Source organism: Eutrigla gurnardus, assembly GCF_963514095.1.
Source record: "Eutrigla gurnardus genome assembly, chromosome: 17".
Classification (NCBI taxonomy): domain Eukaryota; kingdom Metazoa; phylum Chordata; class Actinopteri; order Perciformes; family Triglidae; genus Eutrigla; species Eutrigla gurnardus.
In genome coordinates, this window is record NC_139928.1 from 4,181,887 (window position 1) to 4,204,742 (window position 22,856).

Genomic DNA, 22,856 nt, shown 5'->3' on the forward strand with positions numbered 1-22,856 from the left:
TACACACATATTCATCAGTATATTTGTAATCAATATCAGCAATTCTTAAAGTAAAAATTTCCACTTGTTTGGTTGTTCCATGTTCTCAAATTTGAGGATTTTCTACTTTTATTTGATTAATATTATCGTAAACTGATTAGAATTTGGACTGTTGGTCAGACAATACACTTCAATACATATTTACTGTCAAATATTCTAAATGTTATCATTTATTACATATTCATGTACAGTGATCATTTGCATTAAAAACACCAGAGTATGTAACTCCATGACATTCCTCATTGTATTCATAATCAATAAGCTGCAGTTGTTGATTATGAGTAATTATTACCTCAACCACGACATCTTCATTCAGCAATTCCCAGGAACCAGGGTCCATTGCCAAGTTTTAAATTCCCAAGAAGAATGAGGTGAACCGTACTTTCCAGGAAGTTTATCTATCCCGTCGCATGACACAAAAACATGCCATTAACTAGATCAATCATTCCTAATTGACCGTCGGTCCCAATATTTCCTGGGTCACTGGTCCTGAGTGAGGTGGGTGTTGGTGAAACGCAGTCACCACTCACACGGCTACACCCCTCTCTCAGAAAGGGCAAATGATGCCATGGGGAAATGCCAGAAGTGTCCATCATCCTTGGCTGAATGGAAACTACCAACAGTCAGTTTATCATTTAGGTCAGGACGGTGACTGGGTCGTGTGTGTGTGTGTGTGTGTGTGTGTGTGTGTGTGTGTGTGTGTGTGTGTCAGAATACGTCATCATGTCAACATTCAGCACACACCTCAGAGGCTTGAGACTAGTAGGGGCATCCGAGAGGTCAAGTGGGCGTTAGGCTGGCTGATACAACAAAGCAGTTTACTCAACAACTCCAATACAAGACTGGCCCAGAGAGATTGTGGAAATACCTCGGGGGGGGGGGGGGGGGGGGGGTAGAAGTTTGTGTGTGTGTGTGTGTGTGTGTGTGAGATTCTTCTATCTTTAAAAATGCAACAGCTGCCTGGACAAGAACAGATGGTATGGTGTCAGTCAGCAAAGGGAGTGGAAAAGTTGCAGAAATAACACACACACGCACACACACTCTTGTCCATCTGATTAAAGAGTTGTTACAAGCAGGCGTAATCTCATAATGGCTTCTCAGCAGCTGACTTGGATGCTTCGGTTCCAAACCAGCTGTCACGGGTCAGGAGAAACCAACACCGTGCACATGTGTGTGCATCTGTGCATAACCGCGGACATCCCACATTTACAGCATGCCAGAAATTCCTGGCTGGGTGAGGATGTGTGTGAGTAGCAGAGATTCCTTAAAGATGAGGGAGTGGACAGGAATGGGGGCGTCCATGACCTGGACCCCCTGACCTACATCCTGATCGCAGATGTAAAAAAATAGATACCGGTATTAGCCAGGGTGGTTATGTTTGACTGCATGCTCTTTGTATCCATGAATGTTTCACCGTGGGAAACATAACTGTAATTAATTTGATTTGAGCATGTTATATCTCAAGTATGCATGAACATGTTATTGTTCTTTTATTTTTCTTATGGTCTAAAAAAGTGGTTTCAGAGGCATTTCCCTCCATATAATAAGCACTATCATGGAAAACACAATATGTGAAAATGAAAGATATTCGCTGATATAATTCACCAAAATGTACCAGTGGCCCAAAGGGCAGCAGTGAATGAACTGCGCGTGAAGCTTAGTTTCTGAGACCTGTCAAGTTCTCTGTTCTCTCACCGCACATGTGCAGCTAGAACGATAACCAGGCCTATGAAATTCATACTAATGTCTGAAACAATGGGTCCTTAATTTCAGGAAGCTGCTTACTTCTAGCTGGCTGATGATGTTGCTTCTAAAATGACAAAGCAGATGCGGATGCAACACAACTCCTGGTCCAAGCACTGGTCATCTCCCGCCTTGACTACTGCAACTCTCTCCTGGCTGGACTCCCGGGCCTCAGCAACTAAACCATTGCAGAATTTCTCTGTTCTGGCGCCTCAGTGGTGGAACGAACTCCGACCAATGTCAGGACAGCAGTCACTTGCCTTCTTCTGAAAAAGGCTCAAGACTCACCTGTTCAGACTTCACCTCGACTCTACATAGCATGACCCACAAACACCCCCCCCCCCCCCAAAAAAAAAAACCAAAATAAAAAGCACTGCTATGTTCTTACCGGCTGCAGCACTTTGATCACAGCACTGTTGTACTTAAGGTATGTTTGCTGAACAGCTACTACTTTGGTACCAACACTTGTTTCTATTTTTTTCACTCTTATCGGCAATGATACGTTGTGGTTTCTTTCTTTCTTTCAACAAATGTACTTATTGTAAGTCGCTTTGGACAAAAGCGTCTGCTAAATGCCCTGAATGTAAATGTAAATGTTAAAAGAAGTATGATGAAGAGAAATGTGAGGCGTTCAGCTGCTTAGAATACATACTTTAATTAGCACTTTACAAACGCTATGTCTCTTTTAACGTTACAAGAGAAAGGGTTTTTAGGATGAGGACTAACAACGCTATCTCAGAAAATGAGATTGGACCATTCACTGTTTGGGGGAGGGGTTTAGAAAACGGTCAATTACTGCTTACCTGGAAGTATTTTACAAGATAAATATAAATGTTGTACTCCTGTCTGCAGATGTGTCTGGAAAACAGTGGCGGTCATGTTGAGCACATTCATTTTCCAGTCATTAGACTTTTCCGACACCCAGGGCCATATAAAAACATGAAGCCCATGTCTTTTGTGGTTCTGAAATGCTACTGAGGCTACGATCCCGCCAACTCAAAATTAAAAAGTGACAGATGAATGTGTGCCTGTGTCTGATTTGGATATCACTTTGTGTGTCTGAAACAAGGGCTGACTTTTTAATCTTCTTCCATCTTTCATGTCATGAACCCTCTTCTTCCTCTCGTCTTCCACTTCCCCTCTTTCTCTCCCTTACAATCACTAGTTTGTGCTTTGTGTTTTACACACAGCCACTAACACTGTCTTATTCATGTCCTCCTGTCTGCTTTACTTCTCACTGCCGTCGACCCACCCCACGGTCCTCCACTTTGCAAAGCCGCTTTGATTGGCTGCTGCACAGGAAGGTGTTGCCCTGCTGGATAGCTATGAAACAACAGGGGCTGATCTGATTGGCTGTTGCGATCAGACACAGCTGAGCTACTCTAACAATGCACCTACTGTGGGTAGAGCTGGCACAGGCTATACACACTAACACGTGGGTAACAAGTTAACAAGAAAGTACACGTCATAACGGCCTATTGTTTCATCTGGTGATCGAACAGCAAAGTCACTATCAGGTCTACATTTTCTCATCAAAACATTAATATTCAGTGATGACACCAACATGTTCGTGTCATGGGGGCAGGAAAGTCTGCACTGTATCATGACACACTAAAACACTCGGCTAGCAGCTCTTTAAGGGAGGTTTCACTACATTTTTTACAGGCTGACACCTCTTAACGTATGAGTAAACTCCTCCTAGACACCACTGGAATGATTCCTCTGGCCAGCCGTCTGGTCCAGTCCAGGAGTGAGAGCATGGAAGGTGCATTTTTAAAACAGATATATGTGAAGTACTTATTTCACGCTGCATTGAAAATCAGGCCCCGTCCAGGAAAACGAGGGTATTATTATCTAGAAACACAGAGCTAACAGCGTGAGCGATTAAACAGCACAGCCTGTGTGTTTGTTTCCAGTCCACTCTCCACGTTCTCCCCATTTTCCTCTTTTTGTCCCCAAATCTGAGTTTTGGCCTCAGAGAAAGAGTGCACCATCTTTCCTTTACCTCCGCCTCTTTCTGGTCTCTCCATCCATCCAGACCTCTAATAGCAGGGTAGGCTAACCGAGCGAGAAACAGGCCAGGGTTACCCAGCGACCCAAACACAGCAGGGGAGGAGCAGAGAGGGAGGAGGAAGGAAGGAGGGAGGGAGGAAAGGCAGAGTGAGAGAAGAGAGAGTGAAAAGAAGGCTTGTTATTGGAGCCAAGAGTTCATTTGTCCGGGTCTTTTAATGCCACATGATGTCATTCTGACAAACCGTGACGAGACAGAGAAAATTCCCTGTTGGCAATGCTAAGGCGTTATACAAATAAAATGATGCTACTGTGGTAGAAAGAGGAAAACTGTGCTGTGAATACTCCCACACTTCCCAACGGAGTTTCAGTGCAACATGCAGTGAACTACTGGACACTGTAGTGCCGTTTTCTGCTGTTGAGTCCAGCTGCAGTCCAATTGCCTGCTGCAAGCCTTTTTCTGCTTCAGCTATTCCAATCAGCACGCATACGCCACCTGCAGGCGACTATGAAATTAAATGTCACCTTGCAGAATGTAACTGATCAGCAGCATTTCTATATTTTGACCAAATGACAAGGGAGTGATGGAAATGCACATGTCCTTGCAAAGTACACTTCGGCACATATGTTGAAGTCCAAAGGCATTAGCATTATTGCATAACAGCACTGCCCCTCCCTCCCCTTGCAAACCATTCAGTCAGACCAGTGGGTGGGGAGGCCGGGCCAACAGATGGACAGGCCTAATCCCTCACCAACCCCTCTCTAAACCAGGAAGTGATAACTGGCAAGCACCAGGAAGCTTAAGGAAAACACCGCCCTGACAGTGTTGCACAGACAGGCCAAACAGTAGCAACGAAACCAAGTATTGTCTCGATATAATTGCATTCATGTTGTTTTCATAGCCTATGTTCTGCGGGCGCTGGAGCCGTCTCCATCAGGGCCCCTGGGCACCAGAGCAACCTGCCAACTCACTGTCCTCCTTTATATGTAGGGTTTGAGGATTTCCATTTTTGAAGGCAGACACTGTTGATCGTTTTGGACCAAAGTCTCCCTTTCAGACTAAAAACATGAGTCTGTGAAACATTATAACTTCCCACTGAAGCACAAGAGAGTAATCATCTTAAATATCACAGTGGTCATGTCTCTGCAAACTGTCATGTCAAAGGCAGGCAACATTGAGTAGCAAATAGTAACCATCCTGTATTCAGGAACAAACCATCATTAAACCATTATTGTGGAAGGGTGATGAGGAGGGCAGGGGAGTCAGGGGGATGTAAGAAATTATTGTGACAATTACCTGCCTTTGTCACTAGGAACACTGAAATATTAATCTGTGTGTGTGCGTGTGTGTGTGTGTGTGTGTGTGTATGTGAGATGTTGTTTCCACTACAATAAAAAACAAACACACACACACAGACACAAAGTGACACGATAAGGATGAAAAACAAATGCAAAAATGTGAATCACTGTGTGTAGTGTGTGTGGGTTTTTCAGTGTTTTTGTTTGTTTTACCTGCTATCTGACTCGATACATCTCCTTTTGGCTCTTTAGGGAGGGATCCATCTGTGGGAACACACAAACAATGTTTTCTTTTATTACCAACATAGAAATAGAGCTCATTTCGCTTGTTGTTCAGAGTCTAAATGTCTACAGCAGCGAAAAGAAAAATGGAGAGGAGGAGGAACAGAAATACAATAATCCCAATGATGACATGTTAGCTTTGTCAACAGATGTGAAGTATATTTTATTAGAATGCTGTACAATTTATGGATAATTTTATATCAAAATGACCCAACATTACATCACATCCAAAGCCAACTTTCTAAAATGACATGTTCAAAATGAGAGGACAGCAGCAACAAAGGAGAATAAGAGTTTACAGTGGTGCTTTGAGCTAAATGCTAACATAAACATGCTAACTTGCTACCGTTAAGCAGACATTTAGGTTTAGCATGTTCTCGATTTTTTAGCAAAAGTCAAGGTGTGTTCAGGTACATTAGAAAGCTCAGAGTTTCTAGTTCACAGCGACACCAAGCAATATAATTGTAGACCGACCTGAAAATGATCCCAGAACGTGCTTGTGCATTCACGAAGGTTAGATGTGTTCAACAATATTGTTTAAGTACTTCGTAATAAGACATCTTCTTGATAGCATCCATTAGGTTTACAGATTCTAAAACCAAGAATTGGACAAATAAACATTTTGGTCTGATGATGGCAGGAGATAAAAGTCAGGTGATCATCAAAGTCATTATAGTTCATCCTGAGCGGGACATGATTATCGGACCGAATTGCATGGCGTCCGTCCAACAGTTCCTGAAGCACTTCACTCAGGTTGACATGCTGCATTGCTTTACAGCAAAAAGGGAAGCTGGTGTTTGTTCTGGATGAACAGCCCTCTTGGAGCTTCCCATTTTATAAAGGTTGGTGGGAAGCTTGTTTAGTAAAGCAAAAATTTATAATTATTGAGATATGAATTGAGGATACACTTGTCTCTACACAAAATCCTTCGTTTATCATGGGGTCATTCCGTGTCATTTCATCAAATTTCTGAAAATCTTCCCACCTGACCATCTCAGAATGTCCTGAAAAAATTCAAGTACAAAGATACACTTGTTAATAGGAAAAATTCAAAATATTAGGTCTTTACGGTCAATAGTTTTCTCATGAAACATCATTGAATGAAGGGTAGTTTAGACGGTTTTTGGCATCATGCTCTGAAAAGCCATTTTTAAACAGCAATATCTGGAAAACTATCTCACCTGTGGCCTTCAAAATTTCTACAGTATATATATATATATGTTACTGATAGCCTCCAGACATGGAATATCAGGGATGTAGCTCAATGATAACCTAGTATGGTAGGTACTTAAAAAGGGGCTTGTTGAAATAAAGTAGTACATTTGAAGAGTGGCTGAGCTCCCATTTTTACAGATAAAAGACTTCTATCACTTCTGCCTCTATCTCTGGTGTTAGCTTAAACATTCTACAAAATATGGTCTCTCTTAGATGATTAGTTTCACAGATATTAAGGCTCAAAAATGGAAGTAAACACATCTTTGCCCAACTTCAGAGTCATATTCCAAAAAACTGACAACACGTATCAGGTCCAAACTTACTTTTTTTGAAAGATCATATTCTTTTTAAAATCATATTAAAAATCGGGAGGGTGTTTTGCCTCAATTTGTCACTGATATTGGTGGGGTTTTTGTGGCCATTTTTGGTACTGCATGTCCTAATATTCTACTAGTAAACATCACAACAGGGCAATTCAATTGTGTTTTTACCATTTACCAAAGACTTACATGTGACTAAATGCTACTGATAAATTTAGCCTTACGAAAACATTAAAATGTAGCACAGTTATAGTTACATTAGTCCTTGAATGTGAGTTAAACATGCTGAAAGCAGCTTTTAATGTCTTAAACCATGAACAAACATGATAGCATAATATTGAAGACTGTACTTTTTGTCATACTTTAAATACATACATTACACAACCAAATCAAATAATAATCTTAATTTGAGCATAAGGATTTTACATTACAGTAGAAAAGTCTCCAAAGTTTGATATTGAATAACAGTTTGTCTCTATGCTCACTATGAGACAATATGGGAGTTGTGTGTATGATCAGGAATGGTGGATAGGAAGTATCAGAGATGTTCAAGATGAAGATGAAGATGTACTGGTTCAGTTCATGCACCCACATGGCCCTGCCAAGAGTTTCAAATTAATGAATATGACGAAGGAATTGGATCTAAAAGAAAATGTGTGATCCCTCATAGTGAGCAGAGACAAACTGTTATTCAATATCAAACTTTAGAGACTTTTCTATTGTAATGTAAAATCTTTATGCTCAAATTATGATTATTATTTGATTTGGTTGTATAATTTATACTTAAAGTATGACAAAATGTACAGTCTTCAATATTATGCTATGTTTGTTCATGGTTTAAGACATTAAAAGCTGCTTTCACCATGTTTAACTCACATTGAAGGACTTATTGCCTCTGTAACTACAACTGTGCTACATTTGAATGTTTTCGTGAGGCTAAATTTATCAGTAGCATTTAGTCACATGTAAGTCTTTGGTAAATGGTAAAAAACACATTTGAATTGCCCTCCTGTGATGTTTACTAGTGGGCTGTTAGGACATGCAGTACCAAAACCGGCCACAAAAACCCCAGCAATATCAGGATTTTAAAAAATCACTGCGACAAAATGAGGCAAAACACCCTCCCGATTTTTTAATATGATTTTAACAACAATATGATCTTTCAAAAAAAGTAAGTTTGGACCTGATACGTGTTGTCAGTTTTTTGGAATATGACTCTGAAGTTGGGCAAAGATGTGTTAACTTCCATTTTTGAGCCTTAATATCTGTGAAACTAATAATCTAAGAGAAACCATATTTTGTAGAATGTTTAAGCTAACACCAGAGATAGAGGCAGAAGTGATAGAAGTCTTTTATCTGCAAAAATGGGAGCTCAGCCACTCTTCAAATCTACTACTTTATTTCAACAAGCCTCATTTTAAGTACCTAACATATTAGGTTATCATTGAGCTACACCCCTGATATTCCATGTCTGGAGGCTATTAGTAACAGATATATACTGTAGAAATTTTGAAGGCCACAGGTGAGATAGTTTTCCAGATATTGCTGTTTAAAAATGGCTTTTCAGAGTATGATGCCAAAAACCGTCTAAACTACCCTTCATTCAATGATGTTTCATGAGAAAACTATTGACAGTAGAGTCTTAATATTTTGGATTTGTCCTACTAACAAGTGTGTCTTTGTACTTGAATTTTTTCAGGACAATCTGAGATGGTCAGGTGGGAGGCATTTGATGAAATGACACGGAATGACCCCATGATTCTACCAACGTACCACCAATCTGACAACGCTCCATGTTCATGGCCGGCTTGCGCTGGACAAGGGCATGCAGAAGTCATCTTCTCATAACCCTGTAACTCATGACCTAGACCCGCTAGTTTCTCAGCCGGTTCAACAATCGGCCCATTGATCTGGCCTATGGCCTGTGCTAGAGAGGATGCTGCTGTGGCTGAGAAGAAGATATGGTCAGTGTCATGTGCTGTCAACATGTAAACAGCCTAGATGCTCGCCTGGTTGACTCAGTGACACACGCTCCCTCTGTTCTGACTCAGACGTACTCCTTCCTGTTTAACCTAATAGAGGGCTGCTGTAAGGCGGAGAGCAGCTGGTGGTTGTGCTGAATATAGGATTTCTTCTGTCAAGTGTGTAAGAACATGGACATAGATATTGATTATTATATTTAACACAAGACTGTAGTGTACAGTGTGCAACTGATACACTAAACAGATACAAACTATACAGTCCTTTTGCCTAATTTGATGTCAGCATCGTCTTTGCTCTACATACAAAGTAGATGTCTATATGCCGAAGTGAATTGAAGCAAGAGGAACACGTAAACACAAATACTTGGAGTAAAATGTAACATTTCACACACTAACCCAGAGCATCCGTAGTGACAAAAATAAGAACCCTTTCACACATGCAAGCAAATCAATAGCATTGGTGCACGGTCTCTTTCCTGCACTCAACATCTGTGTTGTGAATTTGTGGACATGCCCCTTTATTACACTCCTCCATGATTACTACTGTACCAGGATATTTAGATGCAATTAAGTTATTACTTGAGTCATCTACAAGAGTCACATTTTAATTGAAGCAACACTGAAAGCTGCTCCTCAGTTTTCCTGATGACTCCCTATAGGACAACAATAACCCTTTTGCTTACATGCTTGCACTTGCAAGCAAACAGGTCGCTGATGTAGCTTCTCGTGTGAATTCAGACAGGAGTTAAAACGCGCTGTTTAAAACGCAAATCAATTTTCACCTTAACTCTGGTAATTACGGTATGGAGCTCCCACAGTTCATAGTATGCATGACGTGAAAGATTTCTTCAGTGTCCAACCTCGAGCAAACCATTCTCTGCTGTAAAGCACACACACATTCAATGTTGAACATTTTAAAAAATGATCTCAGAGCTCTCCTGATAGTAAACGACTCCAAAATGTGAGCTGCGGTTGCAGGTTGAATTCCACCAGATTCTCCGCCTCTCTCCTGGATCCATATCAATATTGACAAATAGCAATGCCAAAGGAACGCAGTGTTGAACATTACGTTCAAGTGAGGAACCTTAAATTACAGTTACAGTGACATAAATGCAACAGCTGCCAAACACTAAAAATAGGAGAACTATCCGTTAACTGGAGAGTCCAGGTTAAAGACTTGATACCAGGAAGTATCCACTTCCCTAACTGTCTAGCTTCTTATGTATAAACAGACCATGACCTCTGGTTCCTTGCTGTAGTGGCTGCTTAACTAATGTCTTAGTAGACCACTATGATTTAGCAATATTTTAGCTGGAGGCAATTTTCAAAAATGAACATACAGCAGCGCAGTACGTCCAACTACACATGAGCAAACTCATTGGCAACGATGTCAAGGCTCGTGTTCATGAGAAGAAGCTCACACACACAAACATGGCTCGGGAAGAGGAATTTTCTCCCAAGCTGGGAGGACTTACTGGAGAATGAATGGGATGAAGGAGAAAAGATGGGGAAAAGGGAAGGCAAGAGAAAGACCAAACACCCAAATACTTCACACAGTTTCAATGCCAGAGGTAAGCCGCAGTGTGCAACAATGTAATACCAGACTACAGTAGTGGTCGCCCACATCTTATCGCAATCTAAACAATACGAGTTGTAGTTGAGCCAGAAGTCAAACATGCGTGAACAAAAAGGGTTCACACACACACACACACACACACACACACACACACACACACACACACACACACACACACACACACACACACACACACACACACACACACACACACACACACACACACACACACACACACACACACACACACACACACACACACACACACACACACACACACACGCGCACACGCGCACACGTAGGTTAAGCTCACGGCTAAAGCGTCAGCCGAGTTATTTGGATGACGTTAAACAGATCACACAAACATGAAACGGCCGTTGAGGAAATGATAGAGAGAAAAAAATCCCAATGTCATAAAACATCCAAACTCCCATCTGTCCAAAACATGCAAACGCTCACAGATACAGTGAGCGATACAGTGGACTCACCTCCGTTGAACACTGGCTACACTGTATCCTAAAGCGAGCTTTCCTCCGCTCTCTCTTGTCCGACACACGGCTCCCGTCTCTGAGCCCACATGAACACAAGACCACCCTTTCTGTGGGCCCCTGCCTTTCCCTTCTCGGCAGGCACACTCATCGTTTGACTCACACACAAATAGGAAAGACCCCTTTCATTTGAACATACCTATTGTCTGGCTCACACCGACTAAAATGAGGCATGAGGCACAAAAACAATGAGCCGCTGTCAAAGCTGTCTTGGGAGAGTGTGGCGGTAAATAGTGCTGTCGGGGTTCAGCAAACATTTAAAAGTCAAGGGGCCATGGGCGACACATTTAACAATATATTTGGAAGGGATCACCATCAGAGAAGATGTTTGTTTCCTCGCACCAAGTTGTAGGAGGTGAGATAACCCAAAACCAGGACCCTTCAGTGTACAGCACTTATGCATTTGTGGTCGACCGATATGGGTTTTTCAATGGCCGATGCCGATATTTAGAGAGCAGGGCGGCCGATGGCCAATATATTATGCCGATACCATGTCTTTGTTATCATGTTTTACATTTTACTCTGTGCACGTGAAAAATAAAGAACCTTGAACCTTGGTTTTTTTCATCTGATAAAATACAATTTAATAATAAGAAGAATTGAGAAACTTAAATGAACATTTATGTAACATATTTATTATTCACTTGAACACAGTGAGGTGCATTATATCTGTGCGTTTCACTAGATCAGGTGTGTCAAACTGATCCAGTAAAGGGCCGCTGTGGCTGCAGGTTTTCATTCCAACCAAGCAAGAACACACCTGATCCAACCAATCAAGGTGTGAAGGCAAATCAGGTAGGTGAATATGTCGAGTCAGGTGTGTTCTTGCTTGGTTGGAATGAAAACCTGCAGCCACAGCGGCCCTTTACTGGATCAGTTTGACACACCTGCACTAGATCTAACGCTAACATGGTTCCATAGCAGCCTACAGACACGTGGGCAGCCTTGTCTGCAGACTTCTTTTTTTTATTATTATAAATCGGCCTCATGAATGCAGGCATTGGCCGATGCCATTCATCTCAAAATGCCATTAATCAACCCGATTAATCGGTCTACCACTATTATGCATGCATCATCGCGTGCTATTGTATATGACAATATGGTCTTTAAATCAGCATGTACTCTTGAATGCAGCATTTTCGTTGCCAGGTACTTTACGGAGAACAGAGTTCGCCTCCTGGAGCTCTTCGGTATAACACCTACTGGAAAGAGCTGCAGCCTCATAGCAACAGCTTCGACACATTGATTGATTGACACGCATTCTGTACAGAAAAATCAGTGTTGAATTCAGACACGTGGTGCATTGTTTATGTTTTTACACTGGGTTAGGTAATACTGAGTGGGACGGAAGTATAGCGTTATTAGTGTAGTTAGTGATGATAGTGATGATATGGTACTGTTGACTGAACCCAGGACATTTCAGTGTTTCACAGATATTTCTCAGGATTTGGGACCGCAGCTTAAGTTGAAACCGGGACAATCCCGGACAAACTGGGTCGTCCGGTCACTGTAAGGTAATGCTTCATGTGATAATGAAAGGGTTTTGGGTTTTTGTTATCGTGGTCTCTGTTCATTTCTTTGGTATGTATGCACTTCCCAGAGATAACCTCTTTGCCAACAAGGTGATCGGTACTGTGACGTCTCTTTCTGTTGATTTCTGTGGAAGCCTGATTTTCTGCAGCTGGTGCTCCTTTCTTTGCTAGTTCAGCCATGATGGTTAGCAGTACTCTGCCAACTGTGTGTTATTTAAGAGATTCATACAAGTAGAGACAGGTAGAGTCCATTTCAGACTCTTAGTGTAACATTAAAAAGAAAACTCCCCATATGGGTTACTGCACTGATAACACACTGGAGGATCAGCACAGTTATAAAATGTGTCTGCTAGTTACACATTCATTAATAGTCTTTCATTTGAGGTCGAGCTGAAAAAGCATTTGAGTGTGATGAATTTCCGAGTGAGACAGGATCGGCAGGAGGGAAATAACCAATTTGATTTGATCGTTCAGGAGATTAACTCACAACCTTCTCTAAATCTTTGCAGAGTCGTTGTTTCAGATTGATTGATGGATGGATGCCATGATATTATTGGTTCAATTGGCTGGTAGTAAGCATGTTTCATATTTTGATTTCCAGGAAGAATAAAACACTGGATTCTGATACAAAAATACATTAGAAATTGATTTTAAAAAGTTTTCCCATTATATATTGTTAAATAGAATATGAAAATGATTGGCGATGTTATCTAAAAAGGGTTAAAAAAAAGGCATGTTCAACTTTAAGCTTAGAACCAGCTTCTTGTTTGGTTCGACAGTCACAGTGCTTGTATGTCTCACCATGAAGGGATGTTATGTTCTGAATTAGCAAGCCAGTTCTTCTTCATTCCAAACAAAGTTGAAACATTAAATACATCACAACCCATACACCCAAGCTCTTTTACCAGGAAATACTCAGCTGGCTGAATCACTCAACTATGTTTATGATAGAAGAAACCTCAAAAAGTTTTAGTGACAACTTAATATGTGATGGATAGGCTTGAATACACAATTTTCAATAGCTCTTTGGACTGATATGCTGTTATCTGCACTCACCTGGGATCCCAGGTGCAAAGGAGTCCCTATACTGAGAAAGCATGGCTCTGCCCGCTTATAAAACGACCTAATGTTGGACCTCGGCAGTCCATAGCATTTGATGTTCACACTGGACCAATTTCTCTTGGTTACGAACGCTTAGTGGGTGAGAAACGGGGTGAAAAGCAGTCAGAGGAAGTCAGAAAGAAAGTTGGCGAGATGGGAGGGCAACAGTGAGACAGCAGTTTTGAATGCACTGGAGACCCGAAGAAAAAAAGGAGTACAATGGTCTTTCAGGACTTGTCCTAGTTCTCTCTCTCTCTCTCTCTCTCTCTCCCTCTCTCTCTCCACACTCTCAGAATAGGAGAATGACCATTCCTGCAAATCTTTCACACTGATCCTAATCAATTGCCAGCAGATTCAATTCTTTTACTGACCTCTTTCATTATCCAGCAGAAACTGTTAACACAACTTGGCACACATCTACACTTCTCTCTCTTCATTATCTAGCTTAAGCTCTTGCTCTCTCTCTCTCTCTCTTCCACCTGCGCTGAATAGACTTCCTTATTTCCCTCTTAACGGTACAATAAAAGCATTCACTCACTCCAGGGCTTATTGTTTACGCTCCTCTTACAAGAACGCATAAAGAAAATGGTTATCTACACACGTGATTTCACGGCCACTCACAAACCTGCACACCCCGCCTCCCCTGCAACCTACCTCCTGTCGTCCCTCCGTTTTCCTCTTTGCCCCCCCTCGAGTCTTTTCCCTCTCTCTCGTTCCAGCTTGTTCGAAGACTGCGGCGGGGCTGCAAATTTCCCCCAAGCTCACACCAATTAGCTAACACGCCGGAGAAATTACCGAACGAGAGCACGACAGATGAGAGGGAAAAGTGGGACAAGTTCCTTTTTATAAATACGCAGAGGCGAGACGTTTGCAGCATGTGTGAAAGTGTGAGTGTGTGTGTGTGTATATGTGTGTGTGTGTGTGTGTGTGCACTGTATCATGTGTTTCAGTTTTTCCTATGAGCCAAAAACTCTCATTTACATCCTAATGCTGCAATTCCCTGGTTAAATGACTAACAGACTATATTTGCCTTTATTATATTCAACTTACATAACTTATCCAACATCACTAGTACTAGCCAAGTCAACTGCCACTCAATGCTTTCTCCTCACCCTGAGCTTTTAATGCAACCCCAAATGCAACATATGATCCACCAGCAACTTCAAAACTGTAGAACTGGATCATCCCTATTAGCTCTTATCAGCTGGCCTTTGGTTTTATCTCGTCCTTATCAGGGCTGCAACCTGTGCATCCCTTTGTGTGAGTGGTAGAGCCTCGCTGATAGCATACGCCTTTGCCGAAACCGTTTATATAGGCTTGTTAAAAAGAAACGGTAACATTCACCAACATCTGGCTTTTGTGGGAAAGGTAACAATCAGCATTTGTTCCTCGTAATCACGGGTATTTATCGGCTCCAGCTCCGATTGGCAGTGATGGAAACAAGACACCCGAGTAGACACTATGGACATGCTATGTGACGCGTTTTAAAGTGAATAAATAATAACCAACACGGATATGGGCATTATGTTTTATAAATGCACAAAACATACAATTACTATGCTCTCTAGTCAGACAAAAGTAATTTTACCTTGCAGATCATCAAAAATGCACTTCAATCGACTTCAGAGAAATACAATAAAATTAACAAATTTAACAAATACTGTCTTTAAACTGTTCCAATGATCACCAACTCTGGTTGGAGACTGAAAGAGAGATTGAATTAGTAGCAGATGTAAAAGAAAAAGAAAAAAAGAAAAGAAGAAACCAAAACAAAACATTAAAGGCAAATGCACGGCTTACTCGCAATGGGGAGGAGTATTTTAGCAGGTTTACCGCGTTTAAAAAAAAGTTGCTCACTCACATTTCTTTTCTTTACTTGTTCTTTGATCAGATAGTTCCTGATTTCAATTCTAGTCATTTTATATTGCTTTTTACGCAACATTTTGGGATATACCCTTATTGACTTTCTTGCTGAAAAGATGTACACAAGTAACAGATCTGTCTGTTGAGAATGAATCTTCAAGAGATGGCTAGCTTAGCTTAGCATAAAGAGGGGAAGGAGGCTGCAGCTTCATGTTTCTAGACAGACATGTTATGGTTACTAACTACTTGGGGGCGGCTGAGGAGAGAGAGCTGGTCATACTCAACACGCAAGATTGGTAGTTCGATCCCTGACTCCTCTAGTCTGCATGTGTGTGTGTCTGCAAGATACTGAAGAAGGTGTGAATGAATATTTAGATTAGATCCCAATGAGCAGTTTGGCACCTGTATGGCAGCGTTCTCTGCACTCAGTGTATGAATGTGTGTTAATGCTGACATGTAGTGTAGTGGATGGGCGCTATATAAATGTCCATTTAGCATTTACTCTTCAAACATTCTGCAGACAACCATTTGCTTTTCACAAAATGTCAAACATACTTTCACATTTTTTGTATGAGAAAAATACATTGTTTTGGTATTTGTAATTGGCGTGTGTATAACCACATTCCACCTTCATGCCTCTACGCCTACATAAAAAAATAACACACTGTAATCCCAGAGAATAAACACCAGATTAGATTAGGTCAGCATGTGTAATCCAATGAACTCTCACCTCTAACATGCCCTAATGTTGTTAGAGCTGACACCATCACTGGCATACAGACAGGGCAGGGAGCGTACTGCTGCCACATTACTCTGCTCTTAAGTGCATCATATATTCCCCTACAAGTATTAAAGCGGATTTGCTGTTAAAACTGGTTGTTGGCCATTCTGCTTTCCTGCACACTCAAGATCACTAGATTAATACCATTCTGTACTCACTATGTATCATATCGCAATCTGACTAAATCCGTTTCTGTAATGACTTCATTGCTGCATACTTGACATAGAGGGCCTAAGTTATTCAAACTACCTCACTGGTAAAGTGTTACAGGCTGCTCTCCACATGGCCATGTACGGCACATCCAGGGAGAGAGTCAGAACTTGTTTATGAGCATCTGACTATCAGGGAAGTGAATCAAATTCCCTCTGAAATGCAAGCTGGTGCTTTTTGTTCTGGTTGAGGAGTTGTATTACTGTGGTACGCCTTCAGAGTTCACGCTGACCTCATACATGCTTTGGGCTACAAACAACTCCAGCGTTGCCGTTCATTTTGCTTCATGGCTTTTGATGGCTTTGCTCACCGTGTTCTGATTGAATAATTGTAGTGTTTAGTCTAGGCCAGACATCTGTGGGTCGGAGGTTTTTATCCAACTTTCTGCCGCGTACCCCGAACCCGTGAGGTCAGAACATTTTTTTCTCCCTTCATTGCAAGTGATTCCTTCCGGTTCTTCTTTTGGGTTTATCACTTTTTAAGACCCCATAAGATTTCCTCATTTAATCTCTGTCTGATTGGTTCCAGCCGCTAACCCCAGTGTGGTTCAGGACACTGCCACTATGAGAGACTTACCTCTTGGCTCACCTCATGACATTAATTTGACAAACCCAGACTTTGCACACAGAAATACATCAATGCAATGCCAAAGTAAACCTGACTCAGATGACCAGGCCTTATACGCCGGTGCTTTGACACACAAATCAGCAGCAAAGGCCTTGAGCGAGATGATGTATTGTGCTGGCTCGGCATCAGGTTTACCACTGAAATTGTTAAACCAAAAATGTTCCAGGGAAAGTCAACTGAACGCAGATGACCTCTCCCAGCAACACATGGCGTAATATTTAAAAAGGTACTATTATCAATATTTGATGCGAACCATGGATTGCATGAGTACCTGTATGTGAGCATGTCACAGGTAATGTTAAATCCACAGAGTCATCTCCTGACTGCAGTTTCAGGAGATGCTTCTCCTCTTTTAGCACCTTTAAGTTTATTGTTTAGCACTGTGTTTCGGTTAACTCTATCAACTCACAACGTTTGTTTTACTGCAAAACCTCTGTAAACCACTGCGCACTACTTGCTCCGTACCAGCAGACAAAGGTAGCGACAAGCTGCCAAAAAAATGGAGAATTAATCTACTAAAAAGCCAGCTGAGGAGTTAGCAGAGACCAGAAAACAGAGCAAAAAGGAGAGTGAATATGACTTACACACAGAAGCCAGAAACCACTATCAATCTTTCTTTTGGGTGTGAAAATATGCAATTAAAACAAAGCTTACACGGACAGTAGGTGGTGTCAAACAGTAGCTTTAATTCACTTTCCTTAATCTAAGATTAGCTCTGACTGCGTTATTCTAGTCTGAAAAGGGGGCAGGTTCCAAACGGCTGGCAAATCTATGTTTGAATGCTAATGATTGACCAAAACTCTGATCATACTGCCATGGTCTTCAACAGATCATCAATTCAAACAAGAAAAAAAAAATCTAAATCCTCCCACTTACACTGACCTCACATCAGATTGACGGTGGCGAGGTTGAAACACTCTGCTGGCTGTAATCCATTTTTAAAATTTAATGTACCTGCACCTGTTATTACAGATGAGAAAGATTATGTGTTTACACAAGTACTCATGGGAATTGAGAGCAATTTAAATTATTTACTCTTCACTAACCCACTGATGTCACTGACTGCTTCCTCTGCAAAAATATGAGCGTATGACAGAAAGAAGTTGTTACGGACGTGCTGGTCTGAGCCACTAATGGTTGTGCCTGCACTGCTCGTCTTGTTTCCATGCGCCTGTGCTTCATTTTAAAGGGATGAATGCCTTTCTAACTGAAACATCACATTTTTAATGCCACAATAAAGGGAACAGTTGGAGTAGAGTGTTTTTTGTTGCTTTTTTATCCCCGTGTTTTAGCTTAATCTCCAGCCCTTTCTTTAAAAGCTTTTACCCAGCCATCCATTTGCTCTTGATTGAAGCTGCCTGGCTAAATAACAAGCTAAAAGCTCATAACCATCATCTTTCCCTCCAGCTGGCTTCCATTTATTATGCTTGCTGCTCTCTTTTGCACAGTAGTACAGTTACTTAGATGTGTGTGAGGTATCTGATATTCTGCATCTGAGCATGTGGGTGCGAGTGGAAATGGCACTCGCTGTGGGTCTGGATGGAGTACACCGACCTGGACGATACAAAAGAAGGTTAGAAGACGAGATGGAGGAGACAGAGCCGGGGTCATTGGGAATGGCAAATCACAGAGAGTGCCTGTGTGAATGTGAGCAAATGTGAAAAGCAATTCAGACAGAACAGCAGCTGCCCATCACAAAGCCCCTCGTACAGCGAAGCACATGATGCCTGGGTGTCAAAAAGAGTTACCTCTGATTTCACAGCCTGAGCCTCTGAAAATGTCTCTCTCCAGTGCACTGATTTCTGGAGCCATTTTACAGCTAAATTCTGTACAGTTCTCAATAAATAAATAAAAGGATTTAACTAATGGTAGAAACACTGAATGTTTATACTACTGACTGAAAGTTTTTAAGTTTAGATTTCTAACAACATGGCCGATTCCAAATCCACATAAAGTGAGTATCCCTGCACCAATACTGATTTGGTGTATTGGATTGGCGAATCCTCACCAATCGATTGAAAATTGTGGACAATGTTAAAAAATCAATGCGCTGAACTACTTTATGGCTGTGTCAGATTTTTTTTTCTTAACTTCACAGAATGGCAAGAAAATCACAATAATAGATATGATATGATATATATATATATATGTACATACATACACACACACACACACACTGATAAAATTGACCATTCTGCAGGAGAGATTTTCATGCGTACTGAACGCAACCCTAGCCAAGTCTGCATTTAATATAATAATGTACTAAATGTCATAAGTACAGTGTATGCAAAGCTTCTAGATTTTCAATCAATTGTGGGGATTTAAAGGGCCACTCCACTGGTTTTACACATGAAGCGCAGTTTATTTGTGATGAAGGAAGATTTCCAAAGTGAGATCAAAATAAGAGCAGATGACGCAATCAGATGCTATCAAGTTGCACTGTGGGAAATGGAGGATCCAGTGTTTTGGGATGTGTGGTTCATACTAGGGGCTAAAATGAGAAGATGAACCCGGCTGATTCTCTGTGATAACAGGTTCTGAACTACCTGTCAGGTAACCAAGTAAAAAGAAAAAAATATGTTGGCAAGAAAGGGTTGCAACAAAGTGTCAACAAACCGCCAATCAATAATTTGCATTGATTACGATGCACCAATTCTTTGTTCACTTCCATCCCATAAACATGGCATGATGAAAGAAATCTGCTTTGTGGAGCCTTTAGCCTCTGCTCTGTGTCTGACTTGGCAGCTTTAAGCCTGGAGGAAAACTTAAATGAGGGAGCTCAATCAGTCTCCATCTCCTGGATCAATATCCATTAGTCTCCGAGTGTGTGTGTGTGTGTGTGTGTGCAGACCTCATCCTGGGTGAATGGGCCTGAGTCATAAATGCAAGCTCTGGATCAGATTTCTCTCTCCCTGCTGCTTGTCCGTTTCACTCTCTCTCTGCACAAACACACTGATGCTCATTCAAACATACAGACAGACCAACCTTGTGAACAGCATGCTCCAGCATCTGAACATTCATTCATGAAGGCCCGGCAGTGGGTTTTTTTCCCCACCGTCAATAATACCCTACACACCAACAAGTAATAACTGTATGAAATCAACACTAAATCAGCCTCTTAGTCACCAGTCTAGCCAAAGATATGTTTAGTGTGGAATAACTTGATGATTGACAACATGCCACAACAGAACTCCCCGTTTAAGAGCTCTGAGGCCTAGGTATTAATTCCAGTCTGGAAGACAGGGGAGAGGGACGGGGGGAAGCTCATTTTTTTTTATTAGTTGTCATTTTGCATTAGGACTGTGGGGCCCAACACGATGCAACAAGAATGAAGGAGGGAGGAAAACATGAAACAGACATTGGCGAATGAACACTCAGACAGCAGGCAGACAGACAGAGAGGAGGGAAGAAAGCAAAGAGGGAGGACATGGGAAAGACAAAGAGACCGAATGCCTAAGGTTGGAAAAAGAGATGAGGATGGAGCTGGGGATGGAAGGGGGGAAGCATTGCCTGTGGCAAGACTAAAACCTGTGCATGTCAAAACAAGATTCCCACATCTACAATGAGGAAGTTTGCGAGCAAAACAAAGAGGAAGGGAGCCAGAAGGTGTCACTCAAGCCCTCCAACCTGCTTATTGTGCAAAGGCATTGGTAGACCATTTGTAGTCAAGACTGGAGTGGTTTCACTACTGTGATGACTGATTCTGAGAGCATTTGCAAGGACGTTGTTTTTGAGCTCATTACCATCCACATTTAATCAGTGTCAGCCATATTAAAATAACTAAAAATATTTTAATATGAACCAGACACCAGACAATTTGCAGAAAAGTGGAGGCATTACAGTAGCTACACATGTTCACATTGAAATATCATGTTTAAGCTTATCATTATCTCATATAGTAGGTGGTCTTGTCAATCACTGTCCTGTTGCACTGTGGTGCCAGGCTCTTTCTCAGATGCACACCAACGTGTAAAAGCACAAATCAGCAGTACCACCGACAGAAAAACATATTTAACATAACATTGGCTCAGTAACATCTGATAACACATTTGTTCAACAAGGTGTGCCGTTTGTGAAAAAATAAAACATAGGCTCCTAAAGATCTTCATATAAGATGGTAATTAGACTGGCAGAGCAACATATGTTGGCATTTTGTCAATACATAGTTATTCATTGTATTTAAGTGTGCCATGTTTAGCTTTAAGCACAGAAAACTATGGATCCCAATAAGATACATTAGGTGCAGTAACTGTCTAGTTACAGCTAAGATCACGGTTAACATCAGAGATAGTTGAGTTTGGGTAAAAAGGCATGTTGTGCTTCGAGTGTTTAAATGTAAGCAGGACTTTAATGTCTGCCCATTCCTGTGGTAATCAAGAAGACGCTTCAAGCACAGACCAGCCTGATGCTTATTTGTAAAATATTGTAGTGATTTTAATGCGGCATGCATTTATGATTCTTCAAGGATGTTTTTGTTAAAAACAGACACACGTCTGTTTTCATTGCATCCACAGTGTCTTTTTAAGAAAATCAGCAGTGCCAGCCCCACTAAGCGACTAATTATCTGTGTCATTGCTTCTCTCAAACTACCAAATAAAGTGAAGATACTATTTAGTGTTGTATAGGTAAATAAAGAGCCATTTCTAAACGGCAATCTAAAATGGCACCATATGGCCTTGTGGTAATAAGAAAAACGGGCTAATCTAAACATTTTAATTATGCAACAATTTAGCAACAGATCTGATTAACAATGAGGCAGAATGGCTGCAGCTGTACACCATCAACAAAACATACAAATAGTGGAGGAAAATTGACAGCTCTAGTTGCAAGTGAGTTACAGGATACTGAACTTCCCTCTGTGGCTTATTATCTCACTATACACAAAACCACAGGAGCCAGAGGCTGGATGTCAATACTCTGCATTCTCCACCTTGTTTTACGCCCCTCCGCCTGTATTTTAATCTGAACACAAAAGGTCCTACACATGACATTGCATGAATTGCCATTATCTGTATCGTCCTCTCTTTCACGCCATGGTTTTCGACTGGAGCTTCACACACTTAGTGTTTTTTTACCGTGGGGCGAGGGGGTGGGGGGGATTAACATGCAACTATCCAGCACAAGCAGTTATTGGCTCACATGTTTTAAATGTATACACATAGTAAGCCAGTGCTACAGAAGAGAGTGGAGTTGGAAGATGACACTGGCAGACATGACATCAGGCACCGGATCTCATTCACTGCTGGCAGTCACTGAACACAGCTAGAGGGGTCATGTGGCATATCCAAGTGCAGCCCATGGACAGGCATTCACCAGTGGATCACCGTTTCAATCAACTGCATCTCAGGAAACTCCAGTTAAAGATACATTGTTAATTACACCGACCATATCAATGATGGTTCTGAATAGGGGGCATGGTAACAAATAGAATATAAGACATTCTTGAACACTGTTTAACCAAGTCTGTTGGGTAGAATAAAGCACATTTCTCAGACCCCTTAAATCTCTGCCAGGAACCCTGGAATTCACAGTTTATGAGCCATTGTTGCTGCCTGTGAAATCACTGTAGGCCCCGTGTTAGGACTTCCAAGTCACAGTCCTTACTGATAAATTAGCCGTAGCTATTGTTAGCATTCCGCACATGTAAATGGACAGCATATAATAATGTCGTAAAGCAATAGTTTACGTGTAAATCAGTGTCACTGACATTCGGCGCTGTTATCGTCAC

The 22,856-nt window shown here is 41.4% G+C and overlaps 1 protein-coding gene across 3 annotated transcripts in view; it reads right to left on the reverse strand.

Moving 5' to 3' along the window:
• LOC311027357 (triple functional domain protein) overlaps window positions 1–22,856 on the reverse strand; it is a 76,126-nt gene that overhangs the window by 51,875 nt on the left and 1,395 nt on the right. For all 3 annotated transcript variants that reach the window (XM_084031347.1, XM_084031345.1, XM_084031346.1), the window contains exon 2: window positions 5,305–5,355. In XM_084031347.1, coding sequence (XP_083887473.1) covers window positions 5,305–5,355 — 51 coding nt within the window. The remainder of the gene's footprint in view (window positions 1–5,304; window positions 5,356–22,856) is intronic.